Source organism: Narcine bancroftii, chromosome 2 (genome assembly GCF_036971445.1).
Source record: "Narcine bancroftii isolate sNarBan1 chromosome 2, sNarBan1.hap1, whole genome shotgun sequence".
NCBI lineage: Eukaryota > Metazoa > Chordata > Chondrichthyes > Torpediniformes > Narcinidae > Narcine > Narcine bancroftii.
Genome location: NC_091470.1, coordinates 8,790,050 through 8,811,971, shown reverse-complemented (window position 1 = coordinate 8,811,971; position 21,922 = coordinate 8,790,050). Strand labels below are relative to the sequence as shown.

The 21,922-nt window shown below is 49.2% G+C and overlaps 1 protein-coding gene across 12 annotated transcripts in view; it reads left to right on the top strand.

Annotated features, from left to right (window-relative positions):
* The window catches only part of nudt14 (nudix (nucleoside diphosphate linked moiety X)-type motif 14), a 128,894-nt gene extending 107,520 nt beyond the window's left edge, over nucleotides 1–21,374 (top strand). For 11 of the 12 annotated variants that reach the window (XM_069915748.1, XM_069915758.1, XM_069915749.1 and 8 more), the window contains one exon: nucleotides 2,170–3,418. In XM_069915748.1, coding sequence (XP_069771849.1) covers nucleotides 2,170–2,431 — 262 coding nt within the window. In that variant the 3' untranslated portion in view covers nucleotides 2,432–3,418. Of the gene's footprint in view, nucleotides 1–2,169; nucleotides 3,419–21,255 lie in introns of those variants that run through there. The other variant, XM_069915760.1, reaches the window with a different exon arrangement.
* The last annotated feature ends 548 nt before the right edge of the window (nucleotides 21,375–21,922 follow it).

The window sequence follows — 21,922 nt, the reverse complement described above, 5'->3', positions numbered from 1 at the left end:
CTCTGTCCCTAGACTCCTCTCTGTCCCTCGACCCTCTCTGTCCCTAGACCTCCCTCTGTCCCTAGACCTCCTCTCTGTCCCTAGACCCTCTGTCCCTCGACCTTCTCTGTCCCTATACCCCTCTCTTTCTCCTTTTAACCTGGCTCTGTACCAATACCTGTTGTTACGGAGTCCTGAGGACCCCAAAACCCAGCAGCAATAGATATACAAAGATCACCTGCTCTCCCGGGCAAGCTGTTGTCGATACTTTGTTGCCTCCTGCAAAAAGCATTCTGCAAAAGTCCTGCAAATATTCTGTTTTAAAATGTGTGTGTGCAAGCTGCTCTAACAATCCCTCCCAAACCACCTCTAAATACTCTGTCACACTGTCCCTACACCTCTCTTTGACCTTGTACCCCTTTCTGTTGCTTTACCCCTCCCTCTGTCCCTCTCTCCATATTTCCCTCTCCCACTTTCTTTCCCTCTGACCCTCCATCTTTCTGAGTCACTTTCATTCCTGTTCTCTCCCCTCTCCCCTCTCTACCACACACTTTCTACAAGTCTCTCTGTTTCTTTCCCCAATTCTCATCTCATTCTGTCTTCTTTGGGTATTTTTGTCTCACCCTTTGTCTCCTGACTTTCTCTCTCTCTCTCTCTCTCTCTCTCTCTCTCTCTCTCTCTCTCTCTCTCACACACACCCTTTTATCTCTCTTCCTCTGTCACCCTCACTCTTTCTGTCTCTTACTCTTTTATCTGTCTCTCTCTCCTTGTTGATATTGTTGATACACGATCTGTTTTCTACTGAAGTGTCCACCTCCTCCTGTGCATCAGTACACCCTGTTCCCCCAGCAGGTGGTCAAGGCATACGCTAGTCTAACCCATTCATTCCTGAGCCCGCCAAATTACCTTCCTCCCACACATCAAAAGCGTGCCTTAACCTGATCAGTGCAAAATTAACTCTGACTCCCCTCCATCCTCTGTGCAAACACTTGCGGCCGTCCTTTACCAGAGTGAGGGGTGATGGGAACTGAAGGATAAGAAGCCATATTTTGTTCTTCCTCTGCCCCAGTGTCGATGGAACTGTTGGCCAATCTCGTCGCTCTCCGTCAGTGAGAAGATCACACGACCAGGGATCTGATATGAACCCCCATACAGTGAGGCAAAAGATAGCAAGAATTTCTTAAGGTGGGGGGGGTATTTAAAGGGGACCTGAGGAGCAACTTTTTTCCCCACACAGAAGGAGGTGAGTTTCTGGAACGAGCTGCCAGAGGAAGTGGTGGAGGAGATACAGTTTGTGACATTTAAAAGTTAATTGGGCAGGGACGTGGGTAGAAAAGGTTTGGAGGAATTTAGGCAGAATGCAGGCAAACGAGCTCAGGTTGGCCTCTTGTTTACAGGCCCCGAGGGGCCTGTTTCCATGCTGTGTCACTTTCTATTACCCTAATAAGACTGTAAGGCAGAGGAGCAGAAATAGGCCATTCAGCCCATCAAGTCTTCCCTGACATTTAATCATGAGGTGGTCCGTTTTCCCACTCAGCTCCACTGCCAGGCCTTTTTTTAAATGTTAGATTTTTAAAAATTGGACATATATCACTGTAACAGGCCTTTCGGCCCACAAGCCCATGCTGCCCAATTACACCCAATTAATCTACAGACCCTGTATGTTTTGGAGGCTGGGAGGAAACTGAAGCATCCAGAGGAAATCCACATAGACATGGGAGAACATACAAACTCCTTGCAGACAGCACGGGATTTGAACCCAGGTGCATCCATGTCTGCCTATCTAGTTTTCGATTTCCTTCTATCCTCTGCCTCTCTCCATCATTGTCTCTCACTCAATTACTTACTCACATGGCTATTTAATCTCCCTCTCTATTTCTCCCTCTTTTCCCTCCTGTCTCTTCCCTTCCTCTCTCTGCCACCCTCTCACTCTCTCCCTCCCTTCTCCCCTTCTTTCCCTTCATCTTCCCCTTCTCCCTCTCCCCTCCACACTCTCTCTCCCTCTCCCCTTCCCTCTGTCACTCTCTCCCTTTTCCTCCCTCACCCCCTCCCTACTCCCTCTCTCTTTCTCTCACCTCCTTCCCTCTTGCTCCCCCTCTTTGTCTTCCCCATCCTTCCCCTCCCCTCCCTCTTTCCCCCCTCTTCCTCTCCCCTCCTCTCCCTCATGATCCGTCTCCTTTTCTCCCGCAGGTCGGGTGTTGGGGTGACGGGATCCAAGCACACCATGTTTTATGTGGAGGTTTCGGATGACATGCATGTGGGAACGGATGGTGGGATACCTGAAGAAGGAGAGCTCATCGAAGTGGTTCACATCCCTCTGAAGGACTGGCAGACCTTTGTTTTCAACGAGTGCATCCCAAAAACAGCCGGTGTGAATTTTGCTTTCATGTGGTTCCATGACAGGATCATACCCCGGCTGCGGGATTCCAAATGTCTTGTGTCGTCCTCTTGACGGAGTATCAGGGTGGCGTATTGCTCTCTTGGCTGTGGATGAAGCTTCAATTTGTCAGGGCAATTGGTGACAGGATCTCCCAACTTCTGGAGCAATTTAATAATTAAAAAAGTTCTCTTAAAGACAGTTACTTCTCTGTGATTTTAAACAAGTGATATTGTTGAAGTTGAGATTGCCAGCAGGTGAACTTGATTCAAATCCTGAGTACAGGAGCTTTCTGCTTCAAGGTAGACTTGGCCAGCGATGTAGAACAAATGGCCATCACTGCCACTAGTGTGGCCCCAGGGAGAGGAAACATAGCGCTCCTCCTCAGGGTCCTACTGCCCGTCTAACAACCAATGGCACTGCACAGGCTTAAACGGCTTGGAAAAGGAGCTGGCAGTGCTTTATTTTAAAATCCTGCAACCGCGGGGTCTGGGCCCAAGATTGCGGAGCCTGAGCTTGGCAGCGGCCGCAAGGGGTTGCAGATTCCAGGGAAGCAGAGGATTGATGCAGGGCCCCATAAAATGGGGAGACCACCCCCTATTTGAGAAGATGAAGCAGAGAAGATGTCTCTACGGGGCAGTGACCAAGGAAGCAAAGCAGTGAGGGGCTCTACAGCTGAAGAACACACAGGCTGTTGGTGACTTGAGGCCTGGAACCCATGCGGGCTGCAGGCGACTTGTGGTTGAGGGACTCACACCGGGCTGTGGACTGCTGGAGGCCGGCTTGAGACTGACTGAAGGCTACCAGCTATCAGTACATAGATGTAAGGTGGTGCCGGAGGCACTGAAGGTTTCTTGATCATGTCGGAGGTTTGGATCTGGATTGAACAGGAAGGAGTCTGTGCAGCTACGGGAGGGCCGGAGGGGAATCCACAGACACTCAGTGACTGGGAGGACTCACATTTGATGCCTGGCAATTTCTACTGATGGCAAATCTTTGCCTAAAATCAATTTCGTGTAATATTACCCCTGTTTTATTACAATAAAGGAATCTTGAATCTTGTTTTGTTCCTGACCTCTCAGAAGTTTCTAGAACAGAGGTGGGCAGCCTACGGACCACTGGCTGGTATCCAAATTTATCCAAACTGCAACCCAATGCAAAAGTATCATGTGCACCTGACCCAACAATACAACTACAGGCATGTGCCACTTACCATCCATTTGGGTAACGTCGACCACAGATAAGACCGTGGTCCCATGAGGTAATGTGATAAGAGTTCTGAAATCCCGATCGGAGAACAGGATGTATGGATGTAAGTGGTGCATTATTGAGTGTAGATTTTTCAATATATGTCTACTTTAGTTAATTTATGCATATGTAAATATGGTAATGTGAATGCATGTATCTTTAAGTGAATGAGTGGATTTTAAATTTTTTTAAAATTGATGTTTGCATCAGTGCGGCCCGCTGTTCAACCACTGACACACCATCGCGTGGTAAAAGGTTGCCCATCCCTGTTCTAGAACATAGAACAGTAGAGCACAGGAACAGGTCTTTTGCTGCCTGAACGTGATCCCTATCCCTCCGTCTGCTGCATTTTCAAGGGTCTATCCAAAAGCCTCTTAAACACTCTCATTGTATCTGCTTCCACCACTTACCCCTTTCAGCCCATTCCAGGCACCCGCACATCAACTCACCTTAAACATGTCCTCTAGTGCTTGACGTCTTTAATCTGGGAGAAAGATTCTGACTGTAAATTTAAATTAAATTTAGACATACAGCACGGTGACAGGCCCTTCCAGCCTGTGAACCCATGCCGCTGACGGACTGTCTACAGTACCATCACTTCTCATCATTTTATAAACTTCTATCAGTTCTCCACCTTCAGCCTCTGATGCTCCAAAGAGCCATGGGATTTCCTGAGTTTTGCACGGTGCCGATTGTCCAGGAGACTTCAGAGTGGTAAAAACATGGAGATGGTGGAGAAACTCAGCAGGTCTCGCAGCATCCATAGGAGGTAAAGATATATAACCAATGTTTCGGGCCACAGCCCTTCTTCATGGTATGAATAAAAGCAGGCAGGTGCCTGAATTAAAGGGGAAGAGAGAAGACCAACAGGCAAATAGTGTTAATTGGACAGAGGAAAGGTGAGAATTGACTGGGGGGGGTGGGGGGTGGCTTGACGAATGCAGAGCTGGGGTAAGGGAGGCAGAGAGTAAAGAGAGAGGAAATGAGACAGGGATAGATAGGTGAGGGAGGCCTCATGGATGGAGAGGAGAGAAGACTGCAATGGGAGCGCTGAATGCAGTAGATGACCCCTGCAGATTTCCAAAGATGTGATAAGACGAGACAGAGCCACCAGTCAAGAGAGCGGTGTCACTGAGCTGAAGCTTGATCCAACGGAGAGGTCCTGACGCTTCTACAGGGTGGACAGAGAGATCCAGATGTTCCTTTATTGTCATGTAATAATACATAAAATCTAATATACATGATACTTCAACATTGGTCTGCTGTATGGCAAACAAAGAGTTGCCATGAGTATTGCCCGGCGTCTCTAACAATAGGAGAAAGAGAAGCAAAAGTGAGTCCTTTCGGAGTAACTGAGTGTCAGTGGATTCGCTTCCAGCGCTCCCGCAGCCTCTGCAGCTGCACGGCCTCCTGTTGGATCCAAACCTCCAACATGAACAGGAAGCCTTCAGTTCCCTAGGCCCTTTGTGCCCTCAGCACCCTCTCGAATCCCGGTTCCGATACCTGGTTCCCATCAGCCCACAGCCTGGTGTGGGTAAGTCACCAGCAGCTTGCGTCGGTCCCTCAGCCGCAGGCTCAGGTAAAATCAGTAAGGGCTGGGAGTACATGGCAGGCCAAGCAGCGACTGAAGTGAGAAATTGAGCAAACAATTCAGGTCAATGAACCTTCTCTCTTCATGGATGCTGACTGACATGGTGTTTTCTGTTTTTAGTTCAGATTTACAGTATCTGCAGTACTTTGAACCCAAGAGTTTCAATGGGGCAGAGTCTCGTGAGCAGAATGCAGTCATTAATTGTAATTGGAAGATCAGATGATATTTTATTGTCATAGACATTATTCAATGTACAAATGCCTGAAATTCTTATTGCCTCAGCCAAACGGGTACTTACAAAGAAAAGCAATAATACTAAAACTTCATTCAAAGGGAAATAAATATCAAAAATAGATACCGGTAATAAATTTTCACAGTAATCCAAGTGCAAACTAGTGCATAATCCTTTTGTGGTGTTGGAGCAGTCCCTGATTAGTGTGACAAGGGGAGGTTCAAGAAGCTGTTGGAAAGAAACTGTTCCTGATCCTGGTCTTTAGGCTTCTGTACCTTCTGCCTGAAGGGAGCAGTGAGAAGAGGTTGTGACCAAGGTGGGGGGGGTGGGGGGGGTGGATTATTTATGGTGTCAGCTGCCTTCTTAATGGAAGTTGGAGAGTGAGATGGACCTGGCTGTGTTCCTGGGCACTTGGATGTCCAGAGTAGGCTGTGATGCAACCGGTCAGTATACTTCTCGCAGTGTGCTTGTAGACGTTTGATTGGCTGGCCCACCTGAGGTCCAGTGTCCAAGAGGCTGGGCCCACATCCAGATTGCAGGCAGGGGACGGTCAGTATCTGACATGACCCCAAGCTCGCACAGTGCTGAAAGCTGGCCACATATCAACTTTCCATCAGTTAACCCAGACTGGTGGCCAGAGGCCATTCCTACTTCCAGCAGCCCCTGTACAAGGAGTAGTTCTGAAGCTGGGTCGGAAATCTGGGAGACAGGCATGTCCCTATCACCAGGACCCTATCACTCTGTGTCCCCTTGATAGTGACCTCATCACCGTGTGACTGAACTCTCTCCAGTGCCGCTTCCTGTGAAAGATCAGCTATGAAAGCGAACAACCTCTGAATGTAAACAGAGGCTGGACTGTGGCATCACTGATACTGCAATGTGATCCAGGCTGTTATCTCTACCTTTTGATGACGGGAGAGGTGTTGATCTCGAATGCTGTCTGACACACAGTGCCCCAGCCGCAGGAGCCCATGTGTGGAACAACACGCTGTGTTTGATCAGACACTGCTGACCACCTCTTTCTCCCAGCAGCCTTTGTTCCCCTCTCCTCTCAGCTGGCCCAGGATGTAAGGCGCAGGAGTACAGAGGAGACAACCCAGGATGTTGCCAGGCCGGGCATTGTCCGGTGTGAGGGCTGTTTGGGCCAGACTCCAGATGTCTTTGGAGGAGGCAGGAGGTGAACTGATGTGTAGCCTACAGGGACCTGGACAGAACAAAGGTGCAGGAGGTGGAGAGGCCAATAATCAGTAGCTCCTTACCATTAACACCAATAGACATAGGAACCGAAATAGGCCATTCAGCCCATCAAGTCTGTCTCAGAATTTAATCATGTTGATCAATTAACCCATTCTGCTCCACTGCCTGGCCTTCTCCCCATAACTTTTGATGCCCTGGTTAATGAAGAACCTATCAATCTCTGCCTTAAATACACCCAATGACCCAGCCTCCATAACCATCTGTGGCAACAAATTCCACAGATTCACCATCTAAGTGGACATCCTTCAATCCTGAAGTTGTGTCTTCTTGTCCTGGACTCTCCCACCGTGGGAAACAACCTTTCTACATCAACACTGTCCATGCTTTTTGAAATGTTTCAGCGAGATCCTCCCCTCATTCTCCTAAATTCCAATGGGTATGGGCCAAGAGCTGTCAAAAATTCCTCATACGATAACGTTTTCATTTCCTGGAATCATCCTTGTGAACCTCCTCTGAACCTTCTCTAACGTCAGCACATCCTTTCTTAAATGAGGAACACCTTTTTGGAAGAAGGATGCGAGGGGGGAGGGAGAATTGGGCAACGTCCACATTTCCTCACATTGAATAGGTCATTTCAGCCCATACTTTGCAGAGCAATTACATTCCCCTGATGATTTACTCTTTACAGCATGTAAACAGGCCCTTCAGCCCAACTTGTTCTTGCTGACCCTGCTCATCCCATCTGCCTGTGTTCATCCCGTATCTCTCTGAATTTTTCCTATCCATGTGCCTGTCCAAATGTCGTTGAAATCTCACAGTTCTTTCCCCTTCTACTAGTTCCTCTCCACCTCCTTCTGTGTGAAGGTTCCTTTTAAATCTCTCTTTTCTCTTAAACCAATGCCCTCTGGTTTTAGACTCCCCTGCCCTGGGGAAAAGCTATGACCATTTACCTTATCTATACCCCTCATGCAGCAACCTCCTTTGAAGAAGACCGCAGAGCCCACCTCACTGGCAAAAGACAAAGGAGGAAAAACCCAACACCCAACCCCAACCCACCAATTTTCCCTTGCAACCGCTGCAACCGTGTCTGCCTGTCCCACATCGGACATGTCAGCCACAAACGAGCCTGCAGCTGACGTGGACATTACCCCTCCATAAATCTTCGTCCGCGAAGCCAAGCCAAAGAAAGAACCCCTCATGCTTAAATGGATTCTCCCCTCTGTCTTCAACAAGAAAAGTTCAAGTTTATTATCATCAGACCGTTCATGTACAACCAGGCGAAACAGCGTTTCTCCGGACCACAGTGCACACACGTACACTCAGCACATAGTAAATCACAAAATTCTGCAGACCCTGGGGTTGAAGTAAAATCACAAAATGGTGGAGAAGCTCAACAGGTCAAACTATGTCCTTTATGGGGCAAAGGCAGAGAGACAGAACCGACACCAGCTGCCTGCTCTGGGCCTTTCTATTTCCACCTGCTGCCGAGACATCAACTGTCTCAACTTCACCACCCCCCTCTCGTATTCCAACCTCACTTCCTCAGAACGCTCTCTCTGCAACAATCCCAACCTCACCATCAAATCTGCAAACAAGGGTGGGGCAGTTGTGGTCTGACACGCTGACCTCTGTCTTGCCGAGGCCAGTCGACAGCTCTCATACACCTCTTCCTTTCAACCCCTCCCATGGACCCCAACACTGCACATCAAGCCCGTGTCTCCAAAACCATCTCCAACCTCATCATATCTGGTCACCTCCCCTCCACGGCCACCTACCCTGTTAATACCTTCTACCCAAGATACTGTTACGAGCCCAGAGGATCCCAAAACCCAGCAGCAATAGATATTCACCAAGACAAATGGTTACTGAAACAAAAGTTGCTTTTAATTATCTTTAAACATGAAAACAGACTCAAACTTTAATTTATCACTATTAACTTACTTAACCTAACTTAACCCCCTTCTAATTCTAAGCACGTGTGTATGTAATGTGTGTATAAATTTCGAAAAGGTCTTTGGTTCACAGTCCAATCTCACTTCTCATTCCTCCAAATTCACTGGTTGCAGGCAATTCTTAGACTGTGCACAGAATGTAACATTGATGAAGTTCACCAGGCTTTGGTGCATGAAAGGTAAATGGTTACCGATCAGGAAGGTTCTTGTTGGTTTTCAGAGAGAAATTTGTTGTTCTTGGACACAAACTGAACCCTTTTAATCAGCCACTTCAGTGTCGTGCTGAAGAAACTTGCCCCCTCAGGGATTTCCAAATGATAACCTCTTTCAGGTCACCACAGAATTCCTTTTTGTTTCTATGATTTCAAGTGAAACATTAGGCAGCCAGTCCTCTCCTCTTGTATGGATCACAAGGGCTTTGACCAGGCTGAACTAATCACTCACAACCCATCTGCAAAATGGGGTTTTCCACAAGCTTGCCAGCTTGTCCCGTTCCAGTCCAGCTGATGCTGACTGTAAAACTGCAGAACTGATATCTATCTCTCTCTCTCTCTCTCTCTCTCTCAGAGAAAAAGCTGTTCAACTCTCTCTGCTTGCAAAAACCACATGACCCTCTTAGAACAGCAAGCTGCACTTCCAGACAGCCTGCAGCTCCCAACTACTCCTCTGATCTCTTTCATCTGTTGCTTTTCAAAATAACAATCCATTAGTGATGTCTCTTGGGCACTCCCCAAAGTTTTTTGCCAAGGCCCCAAGGAGCCACCCTGTCTCGCTTGAGCAGAGCTCCAGTATGTTAAATGAGATCTACTTTGAAATGTTTTTATGTGACCTACACTAAAAAGCCTGCCTCAATTTATCTCCCAAAAGCATATCTATATACGATACAAACACAACATAATCTGTCACAATACACAAACTCAACTATCCAGACAGACCCATTGTTACTGCCTGTTCCTGTCCCACCAAATTAGTTTCATCTTCCCTTGACTTTATCCTTTCTTCCCTGGTCCAATCCCTCCCCACCTCACATGCCCTCCATCTACTTAATGACTTCAGATTCCCCGAACTTGATCATTTCATCTTCACGATGGATGTCTAATCCCTTTGTACCTCTATCCCCGACACAGAAGGTCTGAAAGCACCTCACTTCTTCCTGGACCAGAGACCCGACCAGTCACCTTCTACCACCAGCCTCCAATGACTGGCAGAACTTGTCCTCACCCTCAACAACTCCTTCAACTCATCCCATTTCCTCTAAATTAAAGGAGAAGCCAATGGGAACCCGCATGGGTCCCAGCTACACCTGCCCATTAGTGGGTGTTGTAGTCTAATCCATGCTGCAAGCCTACACAGGCAAGACCCCCCCCCCCTCCACTCTTCCTCTGGTATATCGATGACTACATCAGGGCTGCCTCAGGCACCCACGATGATCTTGTCAACTTCATCCACCGCATCCAACTTCCACCCTGATCTAAACCTCACCTGGTCCATCTCCGATAACACTCTCCCCTTCCTGGATCTCTCTCCATTCCGGGGACCAGCTTTCCACTGACATATACTATAAACCCTCCAACACCCACAACGACCTGGACTACACTTCCTCACATCCTGCCTCCTGCAAGGATTCCATCCCCTTCTCTCAATTTCTCTGTCGCTGCTGCATCTGTTCCCAAGATGAGGTCTTTCAGTCCAGAGCTTCTGAAATGTCTGTCTTCTTCCACAAACATGGTTTCACCTCCATCACTAAACTCAGCCCTCACCCACATCTCCTCCACTTCACCCTCATCTGCCCTCCCCCCCCCGCCCACAGATGCAACAAACATAGAATCCCCCATCCTCACCTACCACCCCACCAGCCTCCACATCCAACACATTATCCGCCAGAATCTCCAGCACTTTCTACAGGATCCCACCACCAGACACATCTTCCCCTCTCCTCCCCCCTCAGTCTTCCACAGGGACCGCTCTCTCTGCAATTCCCACGTGCACTCATCCCTCCCCACACATTGCACTCCCGGCACCTTCCCCTGTGCCCACAGGAGGTGCAAAACATGCACCCACACCTTCCTCCCTCACTACAGTCCAGGGCCCGAAACAGGCCTTTCACATAAAGCAACACTTCACTTGTACATCCAGAGGACTGATTTACTGCAGTCGGTGCTCCCTTTGTGGTCTTCTCTACCTCAGAGAGACCGGTCGCAGACTGGGAGATCGCTTCACTCAGCACCCTCTGCTCTGTTCGCAACCACAGCGACCTCCCAGTGGCCAACTATTTCAATTCCAGGTCACACTCCCACACTCACATGTCTGTCCATGGCCTCGTGTACTGTCCCACCCTGATCACCTGCAGATTGGAGAAACAACACCTTATTTTCCATCTGGGCCCCCTCCAGCCGATGAACGTTGACTTCACTGCCTCCATTAAACCTGCTCGGTATTTGATGAAGGACTCAAGCCCAAAAGTTTCTCTGGTCCTCGGTGCAAATCCCGCAGACACACAACCAGACTAACGCACATACTGACAAACCATACATATGCAGGACGAGTACTGTAGAGGACGGTGTGGTTAACTGGGTAAGCAAATATGTGGATGATACGAAAATAAGGGGAGTGGTGGATAGTGAGGTAGGTTTTCTTGGATTACAGAAGGATTTAGTTAGTTTGGAAGAGTGGGTTGAAAGATGGCAGATGGAATTCAATGTAGACAAGTGTGAGGTGTTGCATTTCGGTAAAAATAACCAGAATAGGACATATACAGTTAAGGGGAGGACATTGAGGCACGTAGAGGAGCAGAGGGACCTGGGGGTTATGGTACAGAGTTCACTGAAGGTGGATTCCCAAGTAGACAGGGTGGTTAAGATGGCATAAGGTATGCTGGCCTTCATAAATTATAGTATAGAGTATAGGAGCTGGGAAATGATGCTGTGGCAGTTTAAGGCATTGGTGAGGCCAGGTTTGGAGTATTGTGCTCAGTTCTGGTCTCCAAATTATAGAAAGGATATAGATAAGGTGGAGAGGGTGCAGAGAAGGTTTACAAGGATGTTGCCTGGGTTACAGCATCTGGATTACAGGGAGAGATTAAGGAGACTGGGACTTTATTCTTTGGAACGTAGACGACTGAGAGGGGACTAGATAGAGGTATTTAAAATTATGAAAGGAATAGATAGACGACATAAACACTCTTTCCCCTGAGGGCAGGGGAGGTTGGAACAAGAGGGCATGAATAAAGGGTAAAGGGGAAAAACTTTAGGAGAAATAATAGAGGATGCTTCACTCAGTGAGTGGTGTCAGAATGGAATGATCTTCCAAAAGAGATAGTTGCAGCAGGGTCCCTTCTGTCATTTAGGAGAAGGTTGGATGTGTACATTGAGGTGAGGGGGTTGGAGGGTTATGGGAGGAGAGCGGGAGGGTTGAGCTAGTGGAGTTGTTCTAGTGAACCAGTGTGGACTCGAAGGGCCGACATGGCCTGTTTCCACGCCGTAAACTGTCATCTGGTTATATCTATAAAAATAAATAAATATTATTTTGGCCGTTCAGTGTTCTCACTGCCCGTGGGAGGAAGCTGTCCCTTAGCCTGGTGGTTCTGGGTCTGATCCTCCTGTATCTCATCCGGGAGTAGCTGAAAGATGCTGTGAGCAGGGTGAAAGGAGGTCTGAATGATTTTTGTGCACCCTCTTCAGACAATGATCCCAGTTGATCACATCAATGGGGTGGAGGAGCTTCCAGTGATCCTCTCTGCTGCTCTTATGGTCTGAGAATTGTCCTCCGATCCATTTCTATAGACAAAATGGTGGCTGGTAACCTTGCCCGCTTCAGTCTTCTCAGGAAGATCAGGTGCTGTTGTGCCTTCCTAACAAGTGAGGAGATGTTGAGTGTCCACGATAGGTCATGAGTTAAGTGAACTCCAAGGAACTTGGTGCTTTCCACTACAGAGTTGTTGATGTGTAGTGGATGGTGGGTTATGGTACAGAGTTCACTGAAGTCCATGATCATCTCCTTTGCCTTGTCGAAGTTGAGACTCAGGCTGTTCCTCTCGCACCACATTATGAGGTTTTCCTATAATATGGTCCCATATTCAAGCCAACAAGTCCCGGCAACCTTCTCATGAATCTTCTCTGTCCCTGTTCCAGTGTGATGGCATTTCCCCTACAGCTAATATTTAACCTTGTCTCTCAGATTCCAAAACTGTCCCTCACACCAAGGGGTAACCTAAACCACCCCATTAACCCACCAAACTTTGGGACATGGGAGGACCCGCACCACAAACTCCACACCGTCAGCACCCAATGTCAGGATTGAACCTGGGGCTGTGAGGCAACGACTCTTCTCCTTCACAAGTGAGCTTCCCACCCAAGATGGTCATGCTCAAGACCTCTGGATTGGACGTTTCAAGTCAAAACATTTCATTGGAATTGACCTGAATGATTAATTTTGTCTTGACGAAGGGTTCCAGCCTAAAACATCAATCTTTCATTCATTCCCACGGATGCTGGTTGACCCTGCTAAGTTCCTTCGCCGGAGCGTGCGTTTGCTTCATATTCCAACATCTGCATCTCTCCTGTGTCAACAGAAGCATTATGTTTTTCTCTCTCTCTCCACAGATACCTCCCAACCTGCTGAGCAAAGGGGGTGTGGGGGGTGAAGGGGGTTTGTGTGTGGGGGGTTAAGGGGGTGAAGGGGATTTGTGGGGGGTTATGATTGAGGAAGGGTTGGGGCAATGGGCCTGAGGTGCTGTGTTCATGAGAGGGGTGGAGGAAGGAGGTGTTGAATAGTCTGTGGTCAACATGTTCACAGTGAGTTTGATGGGTCACTGAATGAATCGGTGTGGGAATGAAAATGGGATTGGGGAGGCAGGGAGGGGGAGATGGGGAGACAGGGGAGTTGGGGACAGGGGAGACGGGGATGGGGAGATGGGGGGTGATGGGAGATGAGAATGAGATGGGGCAAGGTGGGAGGGACAGAGAGTTGGGGTGGGGTAGGGTGGGATGGGGAGACGGGTAAGTAGGGAAGATGGGGACAGGGGGTATGGGACGGGGTGGCAGGATGGGGAGAAGGGGATGATTGGGCAGGGAGACAGGAATGGGATGGGGAGACAGGGATGGGGAGACGGGAAGATAGGGACAGGATGGGACCAGAATAAGGACATCCGTCATGTGATGGAACTGGAAAGTAGGTGAAAGGGGAGGCCTGGTTTGGTCCACACATGAATCCAGGTGCTGACCCATTGGGTGCTTTTGGACACAACCCCAGTAAAATGTGACCATCCCCACAGACCTGTCACCAGGGAGCATTTAGCCTTTCTCTCCATTCCTACCAATCTTCACTCACTCTTGCTCCCCATTATTGCCTCAGTCCAGAGACATTCCAAAGCCAATGGCAACTATTCTCCACCACGAAGGAAACTTCAACACCTGGACCAGGGCAACACTTCTGGGTCAGCTGGAGGTAGTGATATCCTCACCTGAACCAGCAGGACATGGTGATATCCTCACCTGAACCAGTAGGAATCAGTGATGTAATCATGTGGAGCAGGAGGAGGTGGTGATGTCATCACCTGGACCAGCAGATGTCACCCTTGATCCAGACTAGATCAGGTAAGTAAGTTGGGCACCATGGAGGAGATGGGGCGAAGGGCCAGTTCCAGGCAGCACATGACTGTAAGGCCATATGCAATGATGTGGGTTCTAATGATCAGTGGTAGAGAATGCCACAAGTTCACCGCACTCTGGAAGAAGTAACCACCTCGTTTCAATCTAATCTGGTTGATCCTAAATTGACTTCTCCATCTCCGGATTTTGGAAACGTTGTTCCTGATGCCATGATCTTAGCTCCTCCATCCCCAGACATTGGGAATGTCGTTTCTGAGACCATGACCTCTGGTCCTTATTGGGAATGTTGTACCCTGGATCATGGATTTTGGTCCTCCATCCCTGGGGGAATCCCTGTTCCTTGGACCATGAGCTCAGCTCTTCCATCCCCAGACATTGGGAACATCTTTCCCTGGACCATGAGTTCAGCTCTTCCATCCCCAGACATTGGGAACATCTTTCTCTGGACCATGAGGTCAGATCTTCCATTCCCAGACATTGGGAATGCCACTTCCTAGTTGTGAATTCTGGTCCACCACCTCTCCTACTTACTGTCCAATACTAAAAAAATCAAATAAAACTTACAATACACGTCAGTTGAGAAAAGACGAAAAGCATCTAGTTTCAAATTCTACTTTTCAAAACAAAATACACAAGACAATGTATATATCAACTAATATCCACAAATTACCTGCATCCACTCTGTCTATTCCCCTCATAATCTTATAAACCTCAATCAATCTCCCCTCATTCTTCTACGCTCCAGGGAATAAAGTCCTAACCAGTTGAACCTTTCCCTGTAACTCAGTTCCTGAATTCCAGGCAGCATCCCAGTAAATCTTCTCTGCACTCTTTCTATCTTATTGATATCCTTCCTGTAGTTGGTGACCAGAGCTGCACACAATATTCCAAATTTGGCCTCACCAACATCTTAAACAACATCAACATAACATCCCGACTTATATACTCAATATTTTGATTTATCAAAGCCAAGATACCAAAAGCTTTCTTTACATCCCTGTCCACCTGCGATGCCATGTTCAGGGAACAATGTACCTGTATCCCCAGGTCTCTCTGCTCCTCCGCACTCCTCGGTGCCCGTCCATTTACTGTGTCCGTCCTTTCGTGATTTACCCTTCAAAATGCATCACCTCACACTTAAATTCAATCTACCATTTACTGGCCCATTCTGCCATTTGGTCCAGATCCGTCTACAAGTTTTGAAAACCTTCTTCGCTGTCCACAACACGTCCAATCTTAGTGTCATCTGCACACTTGCTGATCCAATTGACCACATTATCATCCAGATCACTGATATATACAACAAACAACAATGGTCCCAGCACCAATCCCTGAGGTCCACCACTAGTCACAGGCCTCCAGTCTGAGAAGCATCACCCACTACTCCCTGGCATTTGAAGCAGTCCAGCTTTGGTTTCTTCCATACTTCTATTGACTACATTTACTCAAATGACTTTTACTAAAATGTGCTGTGACCCCCACCCCCCCAGAGTGGAGAGTGGGGGGGGGGGGAGAGTGCAGTGTAGGGCTTCCATTGAGACTGTTTTCTCCAACACAGTGAATTCTGAATCCAGTTCACTACCTCTCCATGGATACCTAGTGTCTTAACCTTCTGAACTAACCTCCTATATGGGACCTTGTCAAAGGCCTTGTTCATGTAGACAACAACCACACCTTTTCCTTCATCAACCTTCCTGGTAACTTCCTCAAAATATTGTCCAAGATTTGTTAAACTCAACCTACCACACACACAGCCATGCTGACATTCCTTAACCAGCCCATGGCTGTCCAAATACCTATATCTCTCAGAACTCCTTCCAATAATTTACCTACTGCTGATGTCAGGCTCACCAGCCAACAACCCATTCTCCACACCCCAGTACCCTAATAACACATCCCCACACCCCAGTACCCCAATAACACATCCCCCACACCCCAGTACCTGAACAACACATCCCCCACACCCCAATACCCCAACAACATATCCCCCACAGCCCAGAACCACAACCCATCCCCCACACCCCAGTACCCCAACAACACATCCCCCACACCCCAGTACTCCAACAACCCATTCTCCACACTCCAGTACCCCAACCAATCCCCAGTACCCCAACAAACCACTCTCCATACCCCAGAACCCAAACAACCCATCCCAATACCCCAAAAACCCACCCCTACACCCCAGTATCCCAACAACCCATTCCCCAGAACACCAACAAACCATCCCCCACACTCCAGTACCCAAACAATCCATCCCCTACACCCCAATACCCCAAAAATCCATCACCCACACCCCAATAACCCATCACCCACACCCCAGTACCCCAACAACCCATTCCCAACACCCCAGTACACCAACCACCCATCACCTACACCCCAGTAGCTCAACAACCCATCCCCCAAACCCCAGTACCCCAATAACCCATCCACCACACCCTAGTAGTCCAACAACCCATTCTCCATACCCCAGTACCCCAAAAGACCATCCCATACACCACAGAACCCCAACACCCATTCTCCACACCCAGTACACCAACAACCTATCCTCTACATCTCAGTACCCCAACAACCTTTTCTCCACATGCCAGTCCCCAAAAACAAATCCCCCACACCCCAGTACCCCAACAACCCATCCCACACTCCCCAGTACCCCAACAACCCACTCTACTCATCCCAGTACCCCAATAACCCATCCTCCACACCCCAGTATCCCAACAATCCATCACCCACACACCAGTACCCGAACTACCCATTCCCCAGAACACCAACAACTCATTCTCCATATCCAAGAACCCCAACAACCCATCCCCCACACTTGTGTACCCCAACAACCCATCATCCACACCCCTGCACGCAAACAACCCACTCTACATACACCAGTACCCCCAACAACCCATCCACAACACCCCAGTACCCCAACAGCCCATTCCCACACTCCAGTACCCCAACAACCCATCCCCAAACCTCAGTACCCCAATAACATATCCACACACACCAGAACCCCAACAACCCGTCCCCCATACCTCAGGATACCAATAACCAATCCCCCACACCCCAGAACCCCAATACCCCATCCACCACACCCAGTACTCCAACAACCCATTCTCCACACCCCAGTACCCCAATAATCCACACCCAATACCCCAACAACCCATTCCCCACACCCAAGTACCCTAAAAACCAATTCCCCACACTCCAGTACCCCAACAAACAATTCTACACACCCCAGTACCCCAACAACCCATTCTCCACACTCCAGTACCCCAACAACCCACCCTCACACGCCAGAACTCCAATAACCCATCCTCACACCTAGTCCTCCAATAACCCATCCCCCACACCCCAGATCTCCAACAGCACATCAACTGCACCCTAGTACCCCAACAACCCATCCCACACACCCCATTCCCCAAAAAATCCATTCTCCACACCCCAGTACTTCAACATCCTGCCCCCACACACCAGTACCCCATCAACACATTCTCCATACCCCAGAACCCCAACAGCCCATCCCCCACACCTCAGTACCCCAACAACCCATTCCGCACACCCCAGTACCCCAATACCCCATCCACCACACTTAGTACTCCAACAACCCATTCTCCACACCCCAGTACCCCAATAATCCACACCCAATACCCCAACAACCCATTCCCCACACCCCAGTACCCTAAAAACCAATTCCCCACACTCCAGTACCACAACAAACAATTCTACACACCCCAGTACCCCAACAATCCATTCTCCACACTCCAGTACCCCAACAACCCATCCCCCACACCCCAGAACTCCAATAACCCGTCCTCACACCCTAGTCCTCCAATAACCCATCCCCCACACAACAGCACATCAACTGCACCCTGGTACCCCAACCCATCCCACACACCCCAATCCTCCAAAAACCCATTCTCCACACCCCAGTACTTCAACATCCTGCCCCCACACACCAGTACCCCATCAACACATTCTCCATACCCTAGAACCCCAACAGCCCACCCCCCACACCTCAGTACCCCAACAACCCATTCCGCACACCCCAGTACCCCAACAACGCATCCACCACACCCCAGTACCCCAATAACACATCCCCACACTCCAGTATCCCAACAAACAATTCTCAACACCCCAGTACCCCAACAACCCATATGCCACACCCCAGTACCCCAACAACCCATCCCCTACACTCCAACAATCCATTTCCCACACCCTAGTACTCCTATAACCATCCCCCACACTCCAGTCCCCCAATAACTCGTCCAACACACGCTAGTACCCCAACAACCCATCTCCCACACCCCAGTAACCCAAAATCCCATTCCCCATACCCCATAACCTCATCAACCTATCCCACACACCCCAGTACCCCAACAACCCATTCTCCACACTCCAGTACCCCAACAACCCATCCCCTACATGCCAGTCCCCCAATAACCCACCCCCCACACCCCAGTACTTCAATAACCCATCCTCACACCCCAGTCCCCAACAACCCATCCCCTACACCCCAGTACCCCAACAACCCATCCCACACACCCCAGTCCCCCAAGAACCCATTCTCCACACCCCAATACTCCAACAACCCATCCCACACACCCCAGTCCCCCAAGAACCCATTCTCCACACCCCAATACTCCAACATCTCGTCCCCCACACCCCAGTACCCCATGAACACATTGTCTATTCCCCAGAGCCCCAACAGCCCATCCCCCACACCTCGGTACCCCAGCAACCCATCCCACACACCCCAGTACCTCAACAAACAATTCCCCACACCCCAGAACCCCAACAATCCATCCCACACACTCCAGTTTCCCAACAAACAATTCTCCACACACCAGTACCCCAACAACCCATCCGCTACACCCCATACCCCAGTACCAAAACAACCCATCCCCCTCACCCCAGAACCCAAAAACCCATTATCCACACCCCAGTACCCCAACAACCCATCCCTTACACCTCAGTACCTCAACAACCAATCCTCCACACCCCAGTACACCAACAACCCTTCCCCCACACCCCAGAACCCCAACAACATATCCCCTACATCCCTGTTCCCCAACAACCCATCCCACACTCCCCAGTACTCCTATAACCTGTCCCCCACACTCCAGTCCCCCATTGATCTGTCCCCCACTCCCCAGTACCCTAAAAACCCATCCCCCTCATCCCAGTACCACAACAACCCATTCCCCATACCCCAGAACCCCAACAACCCATCCCTCCACACCCCAGTACCCCAACAACCCATTCTCCACAGCACAGTACCCCAACAACCCATCCCCTGCACCCCAGTACCCCAACAACCAATTCCCCACACACGAGAACACCATTAATCCACTCCACCACCACCTCAACATTCCCCACCCCCTCTCGCTCTGCATAGTTAAGACTCCTTGTCTTTTCCACATTCCTGACCCCCTCCCTTGTCTCCATTTCTCTCCACCCACCAGAACCCCTCACATTCGGGCATTTTGCGGACATCGGAACTTGGATTGCATGAATTTTGTTCAATGAGCTCATCGGCATATGTGTGATTCAGCTGGTGACATGGAGTTGTTGTTTTGTCAGAACTTTCTGGAACAAAGCAAAACAGTGTTGAGCAAAAATAAATAAATATCACTGCTGGTCAGGCTCGGGATCTGACGTGAAGGGAAACAACAAAGATTTTGCCAAGGTAAACAGTCCCCACACAATAACACACAGTAAAGCAGGAAATAGAGGGGTGGTCAACAGCAAATAAACCCCTGTACTGGTCACTACTGGGGAACCCCTGTACCGGTCACTACTAAGTGATCCCCTATACTGGTCACTACTGGGGAACCCCTGAACTGGTCACTACTGAGTGATCCCCTGTACCAGTCACTACTGGGGAATCCCTGTACAGCTCACTACTGGGTGATCCCCTGTACTGGTCACTATTCGGGAACTCCTGTACTGGTCACTACTGAGTGATCCCCTTTACCGGTCACACCTGGGGAATCCTGTACCGGTCACTACTGAGAAAATCCCTGTACCAGTCACTACTGAGTGCTCCCCTGTACTGGTCACTACTGGGGAACTCCTGTACCAGTCACTACTGAGTGCTCCCCTGTACCGGTCACTACTGGGGAACTCCTGTACCAGTCACTACTGAGTGCTCCCCTGTACCAGTCACTACTGGGGAACTCCTGTACCGGTCACTACTGAGTGCTCCCCTGTACCGGTCACTACTGGGGAACTCCTGTACCGGTCACTACTGAGCGCTCCCCTGTACCGGTCACTACTGGGGAACTCCTGTACCGGTCACTACTGAGTGCTCCCCTGTACCGGTCAGTACTGGGGAACTCCTTTACCAGTCACTACTGAGTGCTCCCCTGTACCGGTCACTACTGAGCACTCCCCTGTACCGGTCACTACTGGGGAACTTCTGTACCAGTCACTACTGAGTGCTCCCCTATACCGGTCACTACTGGGGAACTTCTGTACCAGTCACTACTGAGTGCTCCCCTGTACCGGTCACTACTGAGCACTCCCCTGTACCGGTCACTACTGGGGAACTTCTGTACCAGTCACTACTGAGTGCTCCCCTATACCGGTCACTACTGGGGAACTTCTGTACCAGTCACTACTGAGTTCTCCCCTGTACTGTTCACTACTGGGGAACTCCTGTACCGGTCACTACTGAGTGCTCCCCTGTACCGGTCACTACTGGGGAACTCCTGTACCGGTCACTACTGAGTGCTCCCCTGTACGAATCAATTCCTTAAATTTGCTAACATTGAGAGTGCGGTTGTTGTTGTGTTGCCATTGAACGAGCTGATCTATCTCCCTCCTCTTCATCGATGTCTGTGATTCTGCCTTTGACCATTGTGCCATCAGCAAATTTGTAGATGGATGGGATATGAATTGTGCCTAATCCGCATGGTCCTGGGTCTAAAGCGTGTAGAGCTGTGGGCTAAGTATGCATCCTTGAGGTCGTTTGGGTGGAGACGTTCTTACTGTCTGTACTGACTGTGGTCTTCAGATGAGGAGCCGTGCCCCTCACGTCTCCTGCCTCTCACCTTAAACCCTCTTGTTTTTGGTTACAGGTCTCGAGATGAGGTGGGAACCACATCACTTGGCACCGGTGAATGTTTTCCTAAAATGATTACCAGGTGATTCCGTACACATTCCCAAACAGCCGCAGCATTTCCGATCCCCGCCCTCTGCTCATTAAACTTTGTTATACTTAGAATTTAAAGCTCTTGTTTACATATTTTGGGAGCAAATATTCTCTTGCTTCAAAGCTGCGGAGAGGATTGTGTCTTCTTCGTTCCGTTCACCCTCCACATCATTAACCTCCTGCCTGAGGCTCCACCATGTTTCCTCCAAAACTCTCCGTTTGCTCCCAACCTGCAAGTTGCTCCGAAGCATCTGTTGTTGTGTAGAAATTGAATTAGAATCCAGCTTATTGCCATGAATGTGTCATGAAATGTTGTTTTGTGGCAGCAGTATTGTGCATTACAGGTACAAAAATTGCAGTAAATTGTGGTTCCCTAAATACAAAATTTAAAATGACATAATTAGTGCAGAAAGAGGAGAAAGTGAGACCATGTCTGTGGTTCATTGTCTGTTCAGAAATCTGATGGGGGAGAGGAAGTAACTTTTTTTTTAACTATTAGCTGTTCATCTTCAGGCTCCTTCATAGACCCAGACAGCACAGAAACAGGCCATTTGGCTCTTCTTGTCTGTGCCGAACCTTTCTTGCCTGTCCCA